This window comes from Nerophis lumbriciformis, linkage group LG09 (genome assembly GCF_033978685.3).
Source record: "Nerophis lumbriciformis linkage group LG09, RoL_Nlum_v2.1, whole genome shotgun sequence".
Taxonomy (NCBI): Eukaryota; Metazoa; Chordata; class Actinopteri; order Syngnathiformes; family Syngnathidae; genus Nerophis; species Nerophis lumbriciformis.
Window position 1 is genome coordinate 26,115,935 of NC_084556.2, and position 24,720 is coordinate 26,140,654.

The following is a 24,720-nucleotide window of genomic DNA, read 5'->3' on the forward strand; positions in this document are numbered from 1 at the left end:
ATTTTATTATACAAAATGCACAGCCTGACTCACCTTCCTGATTTAGTAATAACCATCTCCGTTCCCATTTTGTGAAACTGGTTCCATAAATCCTTGGATTCTAGAGTAACTTTCGGGTCGTCACTCAGCCCATCCACAAGCTGCAGGTTCTTGAAGGTGCGCAGCGGGGTGCCCTGGTGGTGCTGCCGGCTCAGGGCAGCGTGCAGCCCCGCCTCGGAGCCCGCCGGCTGCCGCTCAGCCTCCGAGCGGGACGCCGCATCCGGGACACAAAGCGCGGGGTGGAAGGAAGGCTGTGCGGCTGCCAGTAAGGCAGGCAAGGGCAAGGCACCTGCTCCTCGTTGAGCTTGGAAAGGGTAATAAGCCATGGCGAGCATGCAAGAACTGTTTCTCCATCAAACTGAGCAGGAATAGTTCAGTCCACCGTACCCAGGATATGCACGCTCACTCATATCCAAAAGACCAAAAAATTAAATAAAAATCCTTCACAAGTTGATCGACAAGACTGAGAACAGGACAGAGAAGCAAACACTAAAATAGCTGCAGAAAGTGAAGTTCTGCTGCACTTCAACTGTCAGTGCAGACGTGGGCGGAGTTTAACATCCCTGACTTGAGGGGCGCTTTTTACACTCACATGGACTATACATTATTTATGCTGATTGGCAATAAAAATGTGTTTTTTTAAGATGTTCATACACATGCCCTAAAGGTGATAATAACACTGTAATAGTGCTCCTGTCACAATTTTAACAGTGACTGTCTACTCAAACGTTTCGATTCACACTGCACATGCGCACAAGGAACGACGACCGTACCATAAGTAAGGAAACCTTTTTTGGTTTTAACCGTCAGACTAGATCGCTTTTGAATAAATATTTTACGTGAGTATAATGTTCAGAGTAAATAAGGCTATATTAGTGTTTTTTCTCATTTAAAGGGGCTGTTTGCAACATGCTCAAAGTTAAATTTTTCAAACCGAAGAGCATAACAAGGTTCGCTAGCTAGCTAGCGAACGATTAAAATAAGATGTTTTTAAATAAATATCTTTATTTTCTCTCTTAATTTTTTCTGAAAATGATGCAAGATGTTAATTTCTGTGTGTATAAGCCGGAACATAGGTTTTTATAAAGTAAAGCGTTCCATAATTCATCATTTTCATTATACTGAAAAGACATGGGTCCATTATGGTTGGCCATCTCAAAGAACAGAACTACAGTGGTATCTAATTTTTTTTTTTTAAACATAAGCATTTTTTTTCTTCAGCAATTTTGAAATAATGCAAATCCAGTTAAATGGATTGTTTGCAACTTGCTGTAAGCTAGATTTTTCAAACCAAAAAAAATAAAAAAGTTTGTCTTCTAGCTAGCGTACGATTAAAATAACATGTTTTAAATAAATATATTTATTTTTTCACAATTACTAATCATATTGAATAAAAATTGCCTGTCGGCCTGGGGAATTTGTCTGGCCTTAAGGCTTGTCGCGCACAGCTGTCTTGTCCACACGTACACGCAGGGACCATGTACCGGTACACAAAAACAGTCCCAGAGATTTACAGTTGTTACGATAGGCTATGCACTTAATGGTAGCTAACGTCTTAAGCTAAACTAAATAAAGCTAATTTGTGTGTGTGTGTGTGTATGTGTGTGTGTGTGTGTGTGTGTTACAGATGTCTGTAGATTACGTGCTAAAAGCCAGAAGAAGACAGGATGTAATGCTTACAATACTTTGAAAAGTTAGCGCCCTCTAAGCAGCCGTGTACAGGTTGCAAACAGCCCCTTTGATATACATTACACTACAACCAAAATCATCTACCTCCTTTCTGACTTATAAATGTTGCTACAATTTTGGATATTCGTGTTAAATAATGCCAAAGTGTCTAATCATAAGTGTCATACATTTGAACTTGAGTCTGCCAGCAGTTTGGGATGCCTCTTTTTTTAACAGTGGGCCATTTGTGACGTCACAGTTTGACAGACGTACTTATGTGGGCATTCCAGTTCATGCTCTCTGCCAGGCCTCTTCTCTCTACTATGCTCTCTTGTGCCGAGACTGTTCAACTCGTATGCTGAGGATGGAACCTTTACCCTCTACAACAAAATGTGTCGGCGTGTGCCTTTGCACCACTAGGGATTGACATACTCATGGGTGTAATCTGTTACCTTATTCAGCGGTGACAGCGGGAGTGTTTATGCAACAACGTTTTTCTTTTTCATGTCAACAACATACAATAGTCCAGTGGTTCTTAACCTGGGTTCGATCGAACCCTAGGGGTTCGGTGAGTCGGGCTCAGGGGTTCGGCGGAGGTCAAGACACACCCGACTCATTGTGTAAATAAAAACTTCTCCCTATCGGCGTATTACGGATACGGCAACAGCAGAAGTCAGACTGATTTGCAGGTGTGTAATTTGTTGTGAGTTTATGCACTGTGTTGGTTTTGTTCTTTGAACAAGGTGATGTTCATGCACGGTTCATTTTGTGCACCAGTAATAAAACATGGTAACACTTTAGTATGGGGAACATATTCACCATTAATTAGTTGCTTATTAACATGCAAATTAGTAACATATTGGCTCTTAACTAGTCATTATTAAGTACTTATTAATGCCTTATTCGGCATGGCCTTATTATAACCCTAACCCTGTAACCCTAACCCTAACCCTCTAACCCTAACCCTAATCCTAACCAAATAACTTTAAATTAAGTCTTTGTTACTGGGAATATGTTCCCCATACTAAAGTGTTACCAAAAACATATAACTTTGTCTTGAATTTGAAAAAATACAACATTTTATTTTTCACTAAAGAAGGGTTCGGTGAATGCGCATATGAAACTGGTGGGGTTCGGTACCTCCAACAAGGTTAAGAACCACTGCAATAGTCACTTTCAAATGAAGCACGAGCCTCCTCTTGTTTCGTATTTTTCTTTCTGTTACCTGCTACCAATTCATACTGCCATTCGGAGGCCAACTCTTCTCTCCTCCTGATTGGTCAGTTGCTGCATTGTGTCATTGTGGCGAACGACAGCGCCACAGAGCCAATCAATGAGCTTGGGAAACCGAATTCAGTATGATTGTCCGTTTTCCACTTGATACTAGTTTTTAACTTGTTTCCGTTTAGTAGCTTAACTATATAACTTTGGATGGTGAAAAGTGCAGGGGACCAAAACTGCCTTTAAAAAAAATGTAGCTCCCCTGTTAGATTTTATAAAATGCTAATCAAATTGAACCCTCTAAAAACCACTGCTTACAGAAAAAATAAACAATACACATCGAAATTGACTTGAACATGGTAAGAGCCTTTCATGTAATTGTGGCCCTAAACAACCGCACTCAGTGTTTATGCCAGCACCTGACTATACATCAGGGTAGTACAGGCTCAAAAGTCCTTCAGCTCTCCTCAGGAAACAAACTGACATCCATTTGGAGATTGCGTTTATGTGTGCATGTTCATTCGGAGAAAAGCGTGCTAAATATGTTCTGGCATTACTTTGTGGATTTCCAAAAACGTAGGATTTTACAGATAAAAAAGATGAGTCTTTCAAATTCAAAACTTGTCTACAGATTACCTCCACATCATTTCTGAATGTAGATTCTGTTTGCTGACAATGTGTCTCCAAAGTGTCTGCGAGCCGAAGTAGCATACCCCGGAGAGACTCATGATGGATTTTAATGCAGCGCTGCCTGAGGGATCAAATGTCACAGGCGTTTAGTGTTGGGTATTCAGAGAGCTTCTCATTATGAATGTGAATTAATTTTTCAATGATTTTGTGGATTGCGTGGCGATATGACATCTCTTTCAAATGTTCATTGAGCCACATTGTTTGAGACACAAAAGATATAGAATTTTTGAACAAATTAAGTGAATTTGGCCGGATGATTTGCCAGTGTGGTTGAGGATCACGTAGTTGGATGAGCTTGGAGTCTAGTCCAAAGCCTACTTAGACTTAGACTTAGACAAACTTTAATGATCCACAAGGGAAATTGTTCAACACAGTAGCTCATTTACAATGACGGAAAGTGTAAGGATGGAAAGGACAATGCAGGTATAAATAGACTAAATATAGCGATATAAAATATAACATATATGCGAATATATACATAATATGTGTACACCATGTGTACCTCCTCTGACCTTACGAATGTTCTTCTGGATGGAAGAAAAAAATTATCACATTCCCAGAAAGTTTTCCTTGAACAGTGTTGTTTCCCCAAAGGGTGTGGACCACCTGCATAGTTTTGCCCCCTATAGTAGTCGTTGTCGGCAATGCCCTGCTCTGCTGGGTTTTGCAGAAAAGGCACAGGCGATATAAGTGTCACATCAACTCTTTTGGCTCTAATATGACACTTCTGTGTGAAAGAGTGTGGCTTGTTTTAAGTGAAGGCGAGTAAGTGCATTTGATTGTGGCTGTGATATAGTCACGAACAGTGCTCCACTTTTGTACTTTTTACTTGGTGCTGTGGTCAACAAAATAAGACAGGCGCCAGAACAAGGAGGAGGCATGATGACTACTCTGACCACAGTCTATAGCTGAGAACTGTGCATGCAAACGCTAGGTCATAAAGGGTTTCTGGCAACTGAGACAATACAAATGAAAATGATGCATGATGACAAGATGTTCATTTCGTGTGCAAGCCGGAACATAGGTCTTATAAAGTAAAGCGTTCCATAATTCATCATTGTCATTATACTGAAAATACATTCATTATGGTTGGCCGTCTTAAAGAACATAATTACAGTGGTATCTCATTTTTTGAAAACCTAAGCATTTTTTTTCTTCAGGAATTTTGAAATAATGCAAATCCAGTTAAAGGGATTGTTTGCAACTTGCTCTAAGTGACATATTTTAATCCAAAAAATATAACAAGAACACTATCGGCTCGCTTTTGTCACAATTATTGGTTTAACAAGACATACTTATTATTAATGAGTATATTTATATTTTTAAAAAAATGCTGGTTGGCCCGTCTACTTTGTCTGGCGATCAGGCTTGTCACTTAAGGAGCGCCTGCACACATACAAAAGCAGTCTCAGAGAAGCAACTAACAATTTGCTGTTGTTACGATGAGCTATACATTCAATCAACGTTTATTTATATAGTCCTTAATCACAAGTGTCTCAAAGGGGTGCACAAGCCTCACAACATTCAATGATAGCTAACGTTAGCTACCCAAGTCGTATCATTAGCTAACCACACACAACGCCAATGCGTATTGCATACTCTTGTAAGCAAAAACGGCAATTTTTTTTTTGGAAGGGGATGGGGTTGGCATAGTGGATGTGGGGCGGGATCTACAGGCATGCTTGGGGGCGGTCGGGCTGGTGGTGGATTGCTTGCGTGCCATGCTGCGCGCTGGGTTGCAGGTCAATTCCTTTTCCACGGGGGTTGCGTGCTGTTCGCCCTTTGGTGGCAGTCCCCGGCGCGGTCTTCGGCTGTATGAGTCTGTGGTGCTGGGTTTGGTCGGCGACGCCTTGGGGTGTTTGGTTGTCCGGGGCTGATGTCCGATGGCTCGTTTGCGGTCGATGGGTTGGCGGCCTCAGTGGTAGGTTGGTTGTGGTGCAGTTTTCCTGCGTGGGGTTGTTGGTGTCAACTTCGCAGAGTTAGGTTGCCGTGGACAGGCATTGGCTTTGTTTGGCAGGGGGCGGACTCGCGTGGCGTCGTGTTGGCCTGGTGTGGAGCCCCTGTGGGGTCATCGGCTGTGGGGGGGCCGGCCTCCTGGCCGTAGATCTTGGTTGCCTCCTGCATGGACTGGGGGAGCTTTGGGGGCTGTGTCCGGGCCATCTGCTCCTCTTACTTACCGAGCAAAAACACATATAGGACTTTGAGGGATTGTCCTTCGGGGAGGCATGGCGGGGGGATGAGGATGCCTCTATGGGGCTACAGTCTTCCTGACTTGTCCCCTGCTTGTCCATCCCTCCATTTTAACTGTATGTTAGACACTTAGGGTTTGGGGGGCTCGGCATGGTAAGGACCCATTATAGCCTTGATGTCCCCCAATCTTAATCATTAGTCCCCACCCACATACAAATCTCCCTTATACAACAGCACACACATCAAAAGAGGCTGGAGGTCGGCTGTAATGGCCGACCTCCTAATTTTAACTACACAGTAGACACTCTGGGGGCCTTATACACTCCCACATCACATGCACGGGTGGGTTGAGGTTCGAAGATGCGGCGCGCCCCTCATTACCGCCACGTTGAGCGCAGGCTCCATGGGCTGCGGTCTGGTGGCCTGCCATTCCCGTGCAGAGACCTTGCTCAGGGTCTGAGGTTTTTATAAGCTTTTATACAGTACATACACTCCTATATACATACACAAATACAGTACATACATACACACTCACGGTACACACATCCACACGCATATCCACTGTACTAACATACATATACACATACTGTACATAAACAAGCACATATGCATACATACAGTCATGCGTATAATCATGTTTCACCAAACATATATTAACGTTGTTCCCCCAGGGGAAACTGGGTAAAACACGGCACACTGACAAAGCTTAACATATTGTTACTATAGCAATCTACAAGGTTAATACAGTTCGCTTCTCTTTCTTCCCCTCCAATTATCTGCTTTCTTTTGTAATTCAAGTTGTCTTTACATATATGTAATGTTGCATTTGAAACAATTGTATGGTTGATAATAGATGTAATTATTATTATTATTAATTATCAATAGTGCTATTTCTATTGGTGTTTATATGGCTCCATTTGTGGTGCAATAATGTTAATAGTAATTTCTGTGTTATTAATATTTACTTCACTAATTGCTTCTTTACTGTCACTTTTTGTATCATATTTGTACATATCGTATTTGCTGATGTTGTTCTGTTGTTGTTGTTCTTGTTGTTGTCTATCTGTCTTATCCCCCTCTTGTTCCCGCAATTTCCCCCTCTGTCTTCCTTTTTTTGTCTTCTCTCTATCCCCTTTGCTCCAGCCCGTCTGCGTCAAATATTAAATAAATCAATTTAATAAAGTCAAATACAAATAAGACAACAAGATAAATATTCCACACTTCTCTTTTGTAAAGTAAATCTGTACAGCAAATATTGGCATCTACATCAACAATATGATTTGCCTGAGGGGCTGGACAGGACAAAAAAAAAGAAAATGGCGATAAGCGGAAAGGGCGGTGGGAAAGGAAGTCATGTAAATGCTAACTGTGTACTTTGATGAGGTCTTTGTACAATTCAATAGTGTTTTTCATGGTGTTTCTCAAAGTGTTGGCACTTCTTTGGCCCCATTGTACCTCATTTTTCAGTCATACTCAAAACCCACAGAGACCCACAGACAGTATTTTTTGTTTGGGGCACAGTATTAAAAAGAAACCAGACAAACTTTTGGTGTAAATCATAACCGAGGTAGCCCTATGCACATAACAGGTTAAAACCATATTAAATCCTTACCTTAACATGGAGATAAACATTTGGCAACTTTTTAGGCATATTTGGGCTGTTTTGCATATATGTTTTAGGGGTGCAACGATTAATCGATTAAATCAACAGCATATAGTTTTTTTTAATTTAATGCGTGTTAAAAGAGCAAATTCAACGTTGATGATGTGCATTTGTTTGGGGGAAAAACAAAGAAGGTTATAGCTAGCAGAAAAAATTGTGTTTATTTAAACTATTTTCCCAAAATTAGATTAAAATAATAGATAGCTGCAGTGATATAGACTGTATGTTGTTGAATATGCACTGTCCTATTTAAAAGTCATCCATTCATTCATTGCATTAGACTTGATAATGTGTCGTCCATGCCTACAGAAGTGGTGTATGGAAATATCATTCACTAAAGTAAATGCCAAGACTTGAGTGCTCTCTCCAAGATCCAGACATGAGAATTGTATCATCATTAGAACTTTATGATGGCCATCCCCATCCAGAGCTAAAAGTGAGTGTGAAAGATTTTAGGAGCGACTGAAGCCAAAACTTCAGTGGGACTTGAGCGATATAGCAGATGACTGTCATTCCATGAAGGGCTCTAAAAACTGGAACAGACAATCTTACCCTTTGATATATTACTTTAACCTATCTTTTCTAAGTCCAAGAACCTTGAGATGCGCTAGAAGGCGCCATCCTTTTCCAGCTTTTGAAATGAGTTATCACTTGTTATTGGGGCCCTAGTGGTGTAATGGTACACGCTGCTGCCGTTCGTGCAGACGGCACGGGTTCGAGGGCCTCCACACCCGGTCTATGTCCCAAGCCGGACAAATGGTTGGGTTGTGTCAGGAAGGGCATCCGGTGTCAAGACTAAGCCAAATAATTCATGCGGTTGACTCGTTGTTGAGACCACTGATGGGAAAAGCCGCGGGACCCCCAAGAAATTATTTGTCAATGGGAGCAACAACCCAAGGTCCTATGTTACCATGCTTTTCAAGCATACACACAATACACAGTATACTCCCTGAACACTTAATTAGGTACAACATCTCATCAGCTCTTGTACAAGATCAGGGGTTCTTAACCTTTTTCACCTCGGGGCCCAACTTTTCCACCACAGAGGGGCCGTGGACCCACTCACCCAATAACACTGAATTAGTCATTTTGCTCTTGATTTTAATCATATTCAATAATTATGTCTAACCTACTTAGTTTACAACCATGTCAAATAATATGAAACTATGTGTTAGTCACAAAGATGATTATTTATTTAACACATTAAACCTTAGGCTTAGGTCAAGCTGATCAGAAAAGTAAGTACTAACCACATATACTGCATAAGTAGGGACGTATAAACATTTTTTTTTTTTACATCAAATTATGTTGTGCTAAAATAAATAAACTAAATTATGAATGAATATGTTTCTGAACTAAACTTGAAATTAAAGTGCAAATGAAAATACATCTTCACCACTTTAATAATAAGTTTTGCGCTTTAAGGGTAACTGCAATTTTTGTTTATGTCCACCATTCACAATCCTTTTGTAAAACAAGAACACTTGTATTTCTTTTTTTACGCATTCTAAGTCATAAATAAACGCTAGTCAAATTCAGATAACAATGGAGTCAATGGTAGTCGCTCTATACCGCCTATAAAGCGCTCTAAAAAACATCTACAAACCTCCATTAATGTTTTATATACAAACCCGTTTCCATATGAGTTGGGAAATTGTGTTAGATGTAAATATAAACGGAATACATCCATCCATCCATCCATTTTTTACCGCTTGTCCCTAAACGGAATACAATGATTTGAAAATAATTTTCAACCCATATTCAGTTGAATATGCTACAAAGACAACATATTTCATGTTCAAACTGATAAACTTTTTTTTTTTTGCAAATAATCATTAACTTTAGAATTTGATGCCAGCAACACGTGACAAAGAAGTTGAGAAAGATGGCAATAAATACTGATAAAGTTGAGGAATGCTCATCAAACACTTATTTGGAACATCCCACAGGTGTGCAGGCAAATTGGGAACAGGTGGGTGCCACGATTGGGTATAAAAACAGCTTACCAAAAAATGCTCAGTCTTTCACAAGAAAGGATGGGGCGAGGTACACCCCTTTGTCCACAACTGCATAAGCAAATAGTCAAAGAGTTTAAGAACAATGTTTCTCAAAGTGCAATTGCAAGAAATTTAGGGATTTCAACATCTACTGTCCATAAAATCATCAAAAGGTTCAGAGAATCTGGAGAAATCACTCCACGTAAGCGGCAACCAACATTGAATGACCGTGACCTTTGATCCCTCAGACGGCACTTTATCAAAAACCGACATCAATCTCTAAAGGATATCACCACATGGGCTCAGGAACACTTCAGAAAACCACTGTCACTAAATACAGTTTGTCGCTACATCTGTAAGTGCAAGTTAAAGCTCTACTTTGCAAAGCGAAAGCCATTTATCAACAACATCCAGAATTGCCGCCGGCTTCTCTGGGCCCGGGATCATCTAAGATGGACTCATGCAAAGTGGAAAAGTGTTCTGTGGTCTGACGAGTCCACATTTCCAAATAGTTTTTGGAAATATTCGACATCGTGTCATCCGGACCAAAGGGGAAGCGAACCATCCAGAGTGTTATCGACGCAAAGTTCAAAAGCCAGCATCTGTGATGGTATGGGGGTGCATTACTGCCCAAGGCATGGGTAACTTACACATCTTTGAAGGCACCATTAATGCTGAAAGGTACATACAGGTTTTGGAACAACATATGCTGCCATCTAAGCGCCGTCTTTTTCATGGACGCCCCTGCTTATTTCAGCAAGACAATGCCAAGTCACATTCAGCACGTGTTACAACAGCGTGGCTTCGTAAAAAAAGAGTGCGGGTACTTTCCTAGCCCGCCTGCAGTTCAGACCTGTCTCCCATCGAAAATGTGTGCCGCATCATGAAGCGTAAAATACGACAGTGGAGACTCCCGACTGTTGAACGACTGAAGCTCTACATAAAACAAGAATGGGAAAGAATTCCACTTTCAAAGCTTCAACAATTAGTTTCCTCAGTTCCCAATCGTTTATTGAGTGTTGTTAAAAGGAAAGGTGATGTAACACAGTGGTGAACATGCCCTTTCCCAACTACTTTGGCACGTGTTGCAGCCATGAAATTCTAAGTTAATTATTATTTGCGCTGTAAGTATGTATGTAATGTAGTAACAGGCACATTCTTCATAATAATCGGTAATATTTACGTATTTTGATTATTTTAAGCATACGGTGGCATATTAATTTCACAGACGCATCACAACATTCACTTTTCACTTCCACAACGAACACTAAGCAACATGCACTAGTATTGCTAAGTGCTAAAAAAAATATTCATACTAGGATCGCAAAACAATCACTTGCTGTACAATATCTGCTCTCACTAGGATGCTGACTTATGGGATGTTCATATTTTCCCATTTAGAGGAAAAACCAATCATAATTCACCTGGAGGTAAAAAAAAAAGAAAAAAAGGTGGCAGCAAACAGGCGGTTTTTCGTGTCTTTCTTGCCATCTATAGGTCTAAGTTGGATCTCAAAATTTACCAACTTCTCAGTTTATAGATACAACCTTCTACTATCCTAATGAGAGGCATTATTTATAATATATAATTAACTTTCACCAACTCAGAGGCGATGCACCAGCTCCAAATGACAATATAGCAGCATAAGCTAGTTAGCGCTCGGTGATCACGGTGCCGCTAAAAATGAATCGTATGCGTTAGTGCTTGTAATAACAGTATCGCTAATACTTGGTTATTAACAGTGTTGGGTTAGTTACTGAAAACCAGTAACTAGTTACAGTTACTAGTTACTTTATTTCAAAAGTAACTCAGTTACTAACTCAGTTACTTACACCAAAAAGTAATGCGTTACTGTGAAAAGTAACTATTTAGTTACTTCTTTTTTTCTTTTTCTTTTTTTAAAGCTCCCATTAATGCCCTTTTTGCCTTCATTTCAGTACTGTTATTGCACTGGAGAATAATACAATCTGTTGATCAACTTGACATGCATTTTTATTTTCCATCCATCCATCCATTTTCTACCGCTTATTCCCTTTGGGGTCGCGGGGGGCGCTGGAGCCTACCTCAGCTACAATCGGGCGGAAGGCGGGGTACACCCTGGACAATTCGCCACCTTTCCTTTTAACATAATTAATGAAAAACAGTGCAACATAAAAAGGCATTCCTCCTTTCTTTAAACTTGGACCAATGACCATTAATAAAAAACAAGTTTAAATGCAACATAAGAAGAAACATCATCTTCCTTGAAACATAGGTAGTGAAATAAAGCCTGACATCTGGAGTGATGCTGCTGTCTTCCACACTTGGAGCCATGGATTGTAGAATACTTGTTTTCAGTGGCAGGATCATTGACACAGATGGTGAAGTTTCAGTGCTCAGTAGAGATGTAACACTTTTGAGGGGTTTAAGCACCTAGAGGACCTCATCTGCCACTCTCACATCATCATCAGACAGGGTGACATTTGTCTTCAGGGTGTTGTGGGTCAATGCAGAGTATATAGCTGCCTGCTGCTCCAACATATCATAAGTGGAGTTCCACCTCGTTGGGACATCATGTATGAGCAGGCAGCTTTAGCATTTCTTGCTTTGTCTTAAGCACATGAGCAGCTGTTGTGCTTGGGTGGAAGTAAGAAACCTTCCTGATCCTCCCAAAGAGGCGCTCCATCCTATTGACTGAGATTCCCTTCTGTGATGCCAAATTCACTACATGTGCAAAGCACCTATCTGTGGTCCCAGTCCTGCCTCATTCTCTGTAATTATTTGATTTTTGTCATTATCACGTGTGACTGGGATATCTTTATCTTCCATTCCTCCACTGCTTGTGTCAGTACCTGCGCAATGTGACTCTCGTAGAGGGGGCGTGTCTTCTCATCTCCCAGTCTGCTGTGATGAAGTGAGCGCTTATAGTTCCGCTGGACGTCCAGCCGTCTGTCATGAGCGCAACAGCTGATGCTCGGGATAGTCACAACTTTTTTCTTCTCCTGCTCATAAAGATCTGGCACAATCTTATTGCTGAAGTGGGTGCGCGACGGGATGTCGTAACGTGGTTCAAGCACGTTCAGCATGTGTTTACAACCGAGTCTGCACTTATAAACACACCGATTCAATGGCGCTGGGCGTTCAAGCTCCTCCGTTATTGCGCTCGCCATGACCACGCTGTGTGTGGACTGAACGTGCCAACAACTTTTTTTTGTTTGTTTCATATATCAAACCGCGGATCAAACCTCCCCTCCCCACCCCCCCGCCCCCCCACACACACACATAGACCGCGCCTCTTTTCTTCTCTCCGGCTTGTGACAGAGGAAGATTCAGAAGAAAGACACCGCAGCGCTTCTGTTTCTAGCCGATACTACATAAAAAGTAACGTAAAATAACGCAGTAACGCATCATGTAGTAACGGTAACTAAATTACTGAATCAAAAAAAATAACGCGTTAGATTACTAGTTACCGCCGAAACTAACGGCGTTACAGTAACGCGTTACTTTGTAACGCGTTAGTCCCAACACTGGTTATTAACCACGTCACGAGATGTGAATGGAGTTTTTTTGGTACTTTTTGTATGTTTTTTTAGAGGTCTTCATGGGCAAGAAGTGCACTACGATTAGCTGCATTGTTAGCCACCTCACATTTGCCATGTTTTAGGACTTAGAATGCATAAAAGAAAAACATATAATTTGTGGCTTACATTGCGATTGAGAATGATAGGCAAAATTCCAATAAAAGTTCAATTTCCCTTTAAGAAACTTCTGTATGACTTTAGCTCAAAACTTTTTTTGCTTGTTTGTGAGTGTAATTACTGCCACAAGTGGTGGAAAAGTGTATTACGACTGAGTAGCGCTGCGGCCCATAGGGACCACAGCTGATAAACAGGCTCAATAATGGTTAAGAAACACTGTAATACATCATGTTAGACAGGTGGTCTTCAACAGGTATCTTTTTTTAAGCGATCAGTAGCTCGCCACCAGATATTTTTATATCTTAAAGTCAAAGAGTCAAAGAAACATTTCCATCAACACTTAGTACTTTCATAACTGTTCAATTAATGACAAATTACCACAAAATCGCACAAAACTAATTATCACACTTTGAATGGAAACCTGCTTCGTAAATAATGGCTTGAAAGTAGCTTTCATAGGGATGATATTTGGAGGATCCTGTATTAGACTATGCATGTGGGCCACATGTTGTGTACAATAAGCATCTATTTATGTTAAAGAGGGCCTCTTGGAACCATTCGAGGCAACTTTTTCTGTACTCTTCTCAAATCCTGCACACAATATTCAATGGGTGGTTATTGATATAACACACAAGTCCTATTTTACAACAACATATATGGAAACAAGGCAAATAGGGACGTTTTCAATATCCTACCAAGTCCATATACGATGCAATGTGCAATGTGTTCAAATCACTATGATTCCACAAGAAGTGCCACACTTTCCCAGGAGTCCCAGAAGTGGACCTTTCACTCTGCTCAGTTAAAAATGCATGTTTAAAGTCTATTTTTGCCGGTAGCTGTGTCAAGAAATTCACACACACTGACGGGACAGAAGCTGCTCGATGTTCTGCGTAAAACACCCAAGCAGGCTCTCTATCATTTATTACATCGTCACATTACTGGAATCACTCCTGACATAAAGCCAAATGCCAAACGATCGGAGGATTATCAAATGTTGGTATGTTTAATGTATGTTTAAGTTCAACTATTATATATTAAAGTCTGTGTTAGGTTTTGTCTATTAACTAAACCAACAAAATTTTCAAACTTTTGAATGTTCCCATCAGGTTTTTTTTGCTCCCGATTCCGATCATCCATGAAAAGTGAAATTGGTCGATACCTATACCGATTACATGTATTAACTGTACATTTTTCCAATTATTTATAGTGAGTGCTATTGACAGTTTAACAATATTAACACTATTTAAACGAGTTCTTTATTCCTATTTATTACATAAAATAATACATTGTAATTTGTGCACAATAACTAAACAAAAGCAAAAACTACTATCTACTACTCATTTAAATCCTTTGGTTTTTGCTCTTTAAGTCCTTTTGTATTGTTCCCTAAATTAACAAAAACAACCAAACATTTTTTTGAGAAAATAAAAATGTAGATCTAATCACTATATCGATATTATACCCTACCATTGACATATTTAATCCATCCGCCCTCTTCTTACATGTTGTGTACTGATTGTGACAATGCTGTTGTAATCAGTGTTGGGTTAATTACTGAAAACCAGTAACTAGTTACAGTTACTAGTTACTTTATTTCAAAAGTAACTCAGTTACTAACTCAGTTACTTACACCAAAAAGTAATGCGTTACTGTGAAAAGTAACTATTTAGTTACTTCTTTTTTTCTTCTTTTTTTTTTTAAAGCTCCCATTAATGCCCTTTTAGCCTTCATTTCAGTACTGTTATTGCACTGGAGAATAATACAATCTGTTGATCAACTTGACATGCATTTTTATTTTCCTCTTAACATAATTAATGAAAAACAGTGCAACATAAAAAGGCATTCCTCCTTTCTTTAAACTTGGACCAATGACCATTAATACAAAACAAGTTAAAGTGCAACATAAGAAGGCACATCATCTTCCTTGAAACATAGGTAGTGAAATAAAGCCTGACATCTGGAGTGATGCTGCTGTCTTCCACACTTGGAGCCATAGATTGTACAATCCTTGTTTTCAGTGGCAGGATCATTGACACAGATGGTGAAGTTTCAGTGCTCAGTAGAGATGTAACACTTTTGAGGGGTTTAAGCACCTGGAGGACCTCATCTGCCACTCTCACATCATCATCAGACAGGGTGACATTTGTCTTCAGAGTGTTGTGGGTCAATACAGAGTATATAACTGCCTGCTGCTCCAACATATCATAAGTGGAGTTCCACCTCGTTGGGACATCATGTATGAGCTTATGAGTAGGCAGCTTTAGCATTTCTTGCTTTGTCTTAAGCACATGAGCAGCTGTTGTGCTTGGGTGGAAGTAGGAAACCTCCTTCCTGATCCTCCCAAGGAGGCGCTCCATCCTATTGACTGAGATTCCCTTCTGTGATGCCAAATTCACTACATGTGCAAAGCACCTATCTGTGGTCCCAGTCCTGCCTCATTCTCTGTAATTATTTGATTTTTGTCATTATCACGTGTGACTGGGATATCTTTATCTTCCATTCCTCCACTGCTTGTGTCAGTACCTGTGCAAGGTGACTCTCGTAGAGGGGGCGTGTCTTCTCATCTCCCAGTCTGCTGTGATGAAGTGAGCGCTTATAGTTCCCCTGGACGTCCACCCGTCTGTCATGAGCGCAATAGATGATGCTCGGGATAGTTTATCCACAACTTTTTTCTTCTCCTGCTCATAAAGATCTGGCACAATCTTATCGCTGAAGTGGGTGCGCGACGGGATGTCGTAACGTGGCTCAAGCACGTTCAGCATGTGTTTGAAACCCTCGTTTTGCACAACCGAGTCTGCACCTATAAACACACAGATTCAATGGCGCGGGGCGTTCAAGCTCCTCCGTTACTCCGCTTGCCATGACCAAGCTGTGTGTGGACTGAACGTGCCAACAACTTTTTTTTTTTTGTTTCATATATCACACCGCGGATCACGTGTGTGCCTCCCCTCCCCACACCCACACCCAGACACACACATAGACCGCGCCTCTTTTCTTCTCTCCGGCTTGTGACAGAGGAAGATTCAGAAGAACGACACCGCAGCGCTTCTGTTTCTAGCCGATACTACATCAAAAGTAACGTAAAATAACGCAGTAACACATCATGTAGTAATGGTAACTGAGTTACTGAATATAAAAAAATAACGCGTTAGATTACTAGCTACCGCCGAAACTAACAGCGTTACAGTAACGCGTTACTTTGTAACGCGTTAGTCCCAACACTGGTTGTAATATATCTCTTTAGACTACTTATTAATCTATAAATCTTAGAAATACTTTACAAACGTTAACATTTAACATAAACACCCTCAAATTGTTAAGTATTAACAACATTTTCCATATTTTGAAAGAAACAATAATCAAGAATTTTAGTTGACTAAAATGGTAGCATGCTAGCAAGATAGCGCCAAGTAATGATATAAATGACTTTTAGTTTCATACCTACAAAATTGGCAACATGCTAACTGTTGATGGAATGTATTTACGTGAATTATCTGTTTTAAGTAAGATGCTTTTATTCGATGCTTTTATTCTTAATTGTGGCATTACAATGTTTGTTTTAATAAATGTGTGCATGCTCTACAAAAAGTAATGTGTAAAATATATTGTAAAGCATGACTCTGGAATACATACAAATGATGAATTGGAATTTCATTTCACGACATTTTCAGACTGGTACATTCGAATTAAAGCATGTTTTAATCTGTTGCACATGTAGCATTTAGTAGGCTGTTAGTGTTAGCTGCTAAGCCAAGCTAGCTGCGGGTTACAAACAATGTACATCATTTGGAAAAAAAAAAGCAATACCCCTATTCATAGATTAATAACTGAGAAGACTTTAAATATGCCCTGCGATGAGGTGGCGACTTGTCCAGGGTGTACCCCGCCTTCCGCCCGAATGTAGCTGAGATAGGCTCCAGCGCCCCCCGCGACCCCGAAGAGAATAAGCGGTAGAAAATGGATGGATGGATGGACTTTAAATATTTCCCACATTATTGCACAGTGTATTTTAGACTTGAAATATATATAGTTTAAAACTAATTTCTCCAGGAGACACCACACAGTGACAAGTCCTGTTGACTTACCTATGAAAGGACAACGGTCTTCTCTTTCTGATGTAAAATTCTGAGTTCTTGCCCACACCCAAAGTTGGTTTGCATTCCGAAATGTTTGACATGCATAAAAACTGACTCCATTGATGACCGAGATACAGGACACATGCGGCCGTTTGCTCAAACCTCATCTATTGGAGATGCTCATATGGATCAAGGTAGTGAGCCTTTAGAATAGGGTCCAGTTTGTTCCGGTACAGCCTCGAGATTTTTTTCTTTCGTATGATCCATTTTAGGCCATGTCTTTTCGAACTTGGATACGTAATAAACACATACTTATCTCTGCGTTAGGGGCTCTTGTTCTTAGCAAACACATACTTTTGTCCTTAAAAACGCAGTCTTTTCAAACGCTTGCCAAGGTGAAGATCGAGTTCCAAAACTCTCCGCTCAGTGTATGCGTGTACACGGCTTGAACTGAGACTTGTCATCATCTGATGCCGTCACGGTTGTGCACTTCCTTTCCAAAGCTCAACAACACTAACTTGATGCCTTTAAACACACTATTAGAGGACTTACTGTATGTTTGAACGTAAACATACTGCCATTTTCACCCTACGTTGATAAAAAAGATGCATCAAAATGGGCTTTGCGACACTCCTGCCAGTGCCAATGAAAAGGGGTCTATTTAAAGGCTAGAGCAGGTGTTGGCAACCCATCCATCCATCCATTTTCTACCGCTTGTCCCGTTCGGGGTCGCGCGGGGTGCTGGAGACTATCTCAGCTGCATTCCAAAATGTTGAAAGAGCCATATTGGACCAAAAATACAAAATAAATCTGTCTGGAGACGCAAAAAATTAAAAGCCTTCTATAAGTGATATAATGATGTCAACACATGATTATATACTATATTAGCTATATTAGCCTACTATCAAAATGACTATGTGTCGCGGGCTGACACAAATCTTTGTTGACAGAAATGTTGAAATGTAATATTTATTCTACCCATTTTTACAACATTGGAAAACATTAGTTAAATGCAGGCTTCTCAGATGGTGAGATAACTCCTCTAAATTACTGGCTTAGAATGGTAAAAGGTATAGATGTGTGTGTTCAAGTTAAAGGAAATGGCAAGCTGTCTTCTTCCAATGGATTTATAACAATCTATGCAAGCTGGGTTACGTTTGCTGTGGTCTATAACGGCACACAAGCCACCATCAGAAATGCAGGCAATATTACATACAGAAAATGCGTCATGAGAAAGGCAGGTATAAATTAAATACACAGAGGACATAGGAAATTAAATGAGCTCAAATATACCTACAAGTGAGGCATAATGATGCAATATATACATACAGCTAGCCTAAATAGCATGTTAGCATCGATTAGCTTGTAGTCATGCACTGACCAAATATGCTTGATAAGCACTCCACACAAGTCAATAACACCAACAACTTTGTGCATTCACACACAGCATAAAACTATTGGTGGACAACATGAGACAAAGAGTGAGTGGCATAAAATATGTCTTTCTCTGGCATCGTTAAAGAAATTTATACATGTAAACTAACTACGGTGAGTTCAAGGATCGCCAAAATTAGTAGGACAAAATGGCGCTCGCCAAATACTCTCATCAGAGAATCATGTTTAATATAAACAGTGGGATTTCTAACAATTAAGGATGTTTGTGTTATGTTGTCCTCCTACAGAAGCCCTATTAAAACAAAAAACATAATTTTCCCCCAATCTTTTTCTATTTTCATACATGTTTGAAAAAGCTCCAGGGAGCCACTAGGGCGGCCACCCCCGGGCTAGAGTAAACAAATGAGTTTTAAGATGGGACCTAAATGCTTCTACTATGACTTATAATGCCAAAGAGTCTGCTTTTGTGCATGACAGCTTGTGTATGTATTTTCGTGCGGACATAAACACTTTTGAAACTACACTAGTGAGATGGAGGTCGTTTTAACCCTGGATATGAGTTTTTGAAACTATTCGTGTTCGTGTGGACATAGCCTTAATCCAGTTTGTTGTTCTCTCTCACAATACCGCTGTTTGAGTACACGGTAGATAATGAACAGCGAGTGGCTCAAAAAGCTTTTTTTAGAAAATGTTTTGCTGTTTTGAGTTGAAAATTCAAACAAACAAGTACAATCAAATTAAGTATTTTCTAAGAAACCCTGTAATTTAACCAGTTAAGTTGTTTTGTTTAGACTCAAAGATAACATATAGTCCTGTTGAGGACATTGCTGCTCTGCTGCATTAAGTTTGCTAGTGCCTTAATTCCCCGTGTCTTTCTAAGCTTGCCACCCTTGTGGATCAAGACGTGTTGGGAATTCCCTCAGAGTCTGCCAGCAGAAGGCTTTTAAGGGCCTGACTTATCTCTACTTAGCCCACCTCACTCCTAAGATTTTCGCAAGTGTCATTGGTGAAGAATTACACCAAATATGCTCTCATACTTAGATACATTTTTTTTTTTCAGAACAACTGACAGAAACACATCCAAATAAAGACAGAGCAGAGGTGAACAGATCTTGGTGTATACTTTAAATATTCTCTTACACGAGTAAATTTAGGGCTGCCACAAGTAAAACATTTTGAAGGAAAATAAAAATTAGAATTTTGTATTAAAAAAATGTTTGCGATACAGGAAGGTAAGATTTCAGTTTCCAGGTGATATACACTATATTGCCAAAAGTATTTGACCACCCATCCAAATGATCTTAATCAGGTGTCCTAATCACTTGGCCCACAGGTGGATAAAATCAAGCACTTAGGCATGGAGACTGTTTCTACAAACATTTGTGAATGAATGGACTGATCTCAGGAGCGCAGTGATTTCCAGCGTGGAACTGTCATAGGATGCCACCTGTGCAACAAATCCAGTCGTGCAATTTACTCGCTCCTAAATATTCCAAAGTCAACCATCGGCTTTATTATAAGAAAATGGAAGAGTTTGGGAACAACAGCAACTCAGCCACAAAGTGGTAAGCCACGTAAACTGACAGAGAGGGGTCAGCGGATGCTGAAGCGTATAGTGCAAAGACTTTCTGCACAGTCAGTTGCTACAGAGCTCCAAACTTCATGCAAGCTTCCAATTAGTCCACGTACAGTACGCAGAGAACTTCATGGAATGGGTTTCCATGGCTGTGCAGCTGGATCTAAGCCATACATCACCAAGTCCAATGCAAAGCGTCGGATGCAGAGGTGTAAAGCACGTCGCCACTGGACTCTAGAGCAGTGGAGATGCGTTCTCTGGAGTGATGAATCACGCTTTTCCATCTGGCAATCTGATGGACGAGTCTGGGTTTGGAGGTTGCCAGGAGAACGGTACATTTCGGACTGCATTGTGCCGAGTGTGAAATTTGGTAGAGGAGGAATAATGGTGTGGGGTTATTTTTCAGGAATTGGGCTTGGCCCCTTAGTTGCAGTGAAAGGAACTTTGAATGCTCCAGGATACCAAAACATTTTGGACAATTCCATGATCCCAACCTTGTGGGAACAGTTTGGAGCGGGCCCCTGATGAAAACATAACCTGACCGAGGTAAGAAAGCGTGCCATGTTCGTATCAAGAGTTCCATCCAAAACAGATAATGGAGGGGACTTGGAATCTTGGAGGAGAACCTCATAGTCTTAGGCAGAATACAGAATATGGGTCGTGGAGGGGTTTTCTAGCATGACAGTGACCCAAAACATACTCAAGATGAAGCCCATTAGGATTCATGAGTGTCCAGGCTAGAGTTCGGATCTTAATTTCATTAACGTATATGTGGGTGGTGCGAAAACTTTGAGTTGCCAAGCAACAGCCTCAAAACTTTCAAGATTTGGAGAGCATCAGCAAGAAGGAAAAGGTTTGTAGAACCTGGTCTGCAAATTTTGTGTGATCCAGCAAAGTAAAAATGACCTGCATAGAAACAGACCAACAAACGTGTGCATATGATGGAGTCTGGTCACAATCGGAATAAAGGTAGAATATATTTTTTCCAAAAGAAAAGCCTCTCAATCATTGTACTTCAAATGAGTACAGCAACAGAGTTAATCGGGTAAATCGGATTAACCCTTTTCCACAAAACACAGCATTGGTTTTAGATATCTACCAGGATGGCCCCCTATGACATTTCAATCCAGGATTCAAAGGTTTGATCAGAGTAAGAGCATTATAAACGACTGGAGGTCAGATTGGAAAGTAACGTTAATTGAGGATTAAATACAATCTTCGGCCATAGTTGCACATACCAATAGAACTGTTTTTATCCTCCTCTTGAGAGGTCAACAACTATTACAAGCTTATCAACAGGCAATAATCATCCTAGAAACCAAACATACATGATACTTTTCTTTAAACCTGCAAGGAACTCATCATATGCTCAAGTAGATACAGTATGTTGACAAAAAAAGGGCAACATTTTAATGTTATAAAATAGAAATAAATTCAATAATCACGGTTGTTTTAACTCAACCAATAAATAAAGCATATACAATTGTTACCAAACTGTGCCAAAAAAATCATAGAATTCTATCCGGGACACGCCGGTGTGTCTTAAACCATTTCCTTGACGGCAGGCATATGTGTTTGGGACAACCCGACTTAAAGGCTGTTAAGAATCTTAACCTCAGGAACCCTCTAAATCCAGTTCCAAAATGAGACCTTAAAGGTGGCATCTCTCATTCCATTGAAAACAACCTCAAGAATAATCTTAAACATCTTGTTCGTCGACACGTTCACATGTTAATGCAGGCTAACTGAGGTACTTCCACGCAAACTGAGAACCCGGTGGTTGCTAAAACCAGTTGAAGGCATCTAAAATGCAAGATGGTATACATTTTCAGAAAATATTTACTTTTTTACTCTCATTTACTCTGTTTTTATTGTTTTATCAGCATGTTTATGATGCAATACCATAGAAATTGACCAAATATGCAGTATATGTCTTTTCCCGACAGAAACCTTGGAGCTTAATCGAGTCTTGATGAAAAAACTATATGATATTCTGGGTGAAGTATTTGACCATTTATGATGCAATCCATTGGAGGAACTTTGACAGATCTATATTTTTTATAGGATCGATGTTGTGCCAGCTGACTTCCTGCAGGAAGTCTCACCTTTGCAGTTATAATGCAGTTAACTTACACTGAGCCTAAGTTGAGATAATGCATGTGGGCTATATGTGGCACCAAGTTTCCATGTTTCATGACCCCCTGTTTTGCCTTCACAAAATATAAAAATGTCCAGTCTTGATTGAGACTGGAGGCTATTTAATATGTTTATTATTGTGGGTTACAGCAAGAGTACAAGACTGCATACAGAAAGGAGTTCCAAATACCTTGGGTGCATGTGCAGTATGTTCTACTAATAGAAGTCCAGCAGCCATAGACCTGACCATGAGATGGGTGCATGTCATTGTATGTATTATAAATGTGTTTTAGTGAGCGCTCAGTACTGTGACAAACTCTATTTGCATGTTTAAAAATAAGAACTGACAAGAGGAGCTGAGAGCAACTTGTTTAATGGACAATTTCACCCAATCCGTGCCATTTGCTTGTTGTAACTCTCACAAAATAAATTGACATTCTTGTCTTTTTTAAACAGTAATTATGACAATACACATATTGATCTACACAAAATGTGTATTTCCCATCAGGCAAAAAAAAAAGACTTGTCAGTCAAGCCAAAGTTACAATGCATCTTTTTGTCCAGGTCACCAGACCAGCTTTATACCCTTGCAAGGGTACTGGAGGGTGCATGGGAGTTTGCCCAACCGGTCTACATGTGCTTTGTGGACTTGGAAAAGGTAATCGGTTGTGTCCCTTGCAGACCCAGTGGGGGTGTCCCAGGAGTATGGGAGTCATTCCCCTACATGTAATTACCGGTAATCGTGGCACACAATGTATGTATAAGCCTGACATCAAAAAGTTAACCGGACACACCCCAGCTGCCCTACTGCGCTTGTCCGAAGACCGTAAGCGGTGGAGAGCACTGAGTGACCAGTCCAGCAAGGTACCCCTATGACCTCTGGCCCCAGGATGAGTGAGTGAGTGATACATTTTTTTAGCCTTTTAAAGAAAATAAATGCATCATCGCAGATTATGCAAATTTTATGACGATTTCCTATTGACCACGCCCCTAGCCACGCCCCCACCACCACAAGTATATTGGCAAGCTCTGTACTATGTACTATTTGGGCCTTGTACAACTGCAACAGGAGCCTGGTTTTCCTTAAACATTGGCCTGCACCAAGGCTGCCCTTTGTCAGCGATTCTGTTCATAATTTCCATGGACAGAATCTTTGAGCGCAGTCAAGGTGTTGAGGGTGTTTGGGGGGCCTTCGGATTTCATCGATGGTATTTGCCGATGATGTGGCCTCATCAAGCTGCAACCTCCAGTGTTTGTTGTGGGGGTTCGACCTTCAAATCTGAGGCTATAGTTCACAGCCGGGAAAAGGTGGATTGCACCCTTCGAGTTGAGAGTGAAGTTTTTTCTCCAGCTGGTCACAAGTTAGAGAAGGCTGGAGTGCGAGATCAACAGGCAAATCAGGGTAGCATCTGCAATAATGCGGTCGCTCTACCGGACCGTCCTGGTGACGAGAGAGCTGAGCCGGAAGACAAAGGTCTAGTTTTACTGGTCGATCTACATTCCTGTACCTCATCTGTGGTCACGAGCTTTGGGTAGTGACTCAAAGAGCAAGATCGCTGGTACAAGTGGCCAAAATGAGTTTCCTCCGCAGGGTGACTGGACTCACTCTGTGAGACAGTATAAGGAGCTCGGCAATCCAGGAGGAGCTCAGAGTAGAGTAGCTGCATTGAGAGGAGCCAGTTGAGGTGGCCTCGGCATTTAGTCTGGACGTCTCCCTGGTGAAGTGTTTCAGGCATACACAGCCGTAAGAAGGCCCTGGGGTAGACCCAGGACACGCTGGAGAGATTATGTCTTGCGGCTGGCTTGAGAATACCTCTGTGGTACTCAGGAGACCAGGATGTCTGGGCTTCTTAACTGAGACTGCTTCCCCCGCGACCTGGACCCGGATAAGCGGAAGAAAGTGTATGGCTGGGTGGAAAATAATTTTTGGAACAGGACTGTGGTGATATTTAAACCCCCATAGTCATAATTAAAATATCATTGAATGTACAGAAAAAAATAAATGAGTAAGTTACTTTAGGGCCCAGGAATGGCAAACTCATTTTTATTGAGGGCCACAGAGCCACATGGCAGTAATGGCTATCCTCAGAGGGTTGCTTGTAACAGTGAATATATATTCAATAATTAAAAATGTTAATGTATAATCGCCTATTATTGATATTATTACACAATTACTGATACATTTGATTATTGCATTTTTTTGTAACATACAACGTGATAAATAACTTAATGATAAGCAGATGTTTAGGTATTTATTTAATTTTCTGGAACATATCTTTATATCACGTTTTTTGCATTATCAGATAATATTAAAGTTTAAAAGACATGAAATTGTATGCAGACCACAAGCAAAAAAAAAATCCAACAAATACATTTAGTGAGTAAGATG

The 24,720-nt window shown here is 40.5% G+C and overlaps 1 protein-coding gene across 2 annotated transcripts in view; it reads right to left on the minus strand.

Moving 5' to 3' along the window:
• LOC133607454 (T-box transcription factor TBX2b-like) overlaps window positions 1–24,720 on the minus strand; it is a 48,637-nt gene that overhangs the window by 15,018 nt on the left and 8,899 nt on the right. Inside the window, exon 1 of one of the 2 annotated variants that reach the window (XM_061962077.2) lies at window positions 34–526. The exons of the other annotated variant lie outside the window; for it this stretch is intronic. Coding sequence (XP_061818061.1) covers window positions 34–374 — 341 coding nt within the window. The 5' untranslated portion in view covers window positions 375–526. Of the gene's footprint in view, window positions 1–33; window positions 527–24,720 lie in introns of those variants that run through there. 2 annotated transcript variants of the gene reach the window in all.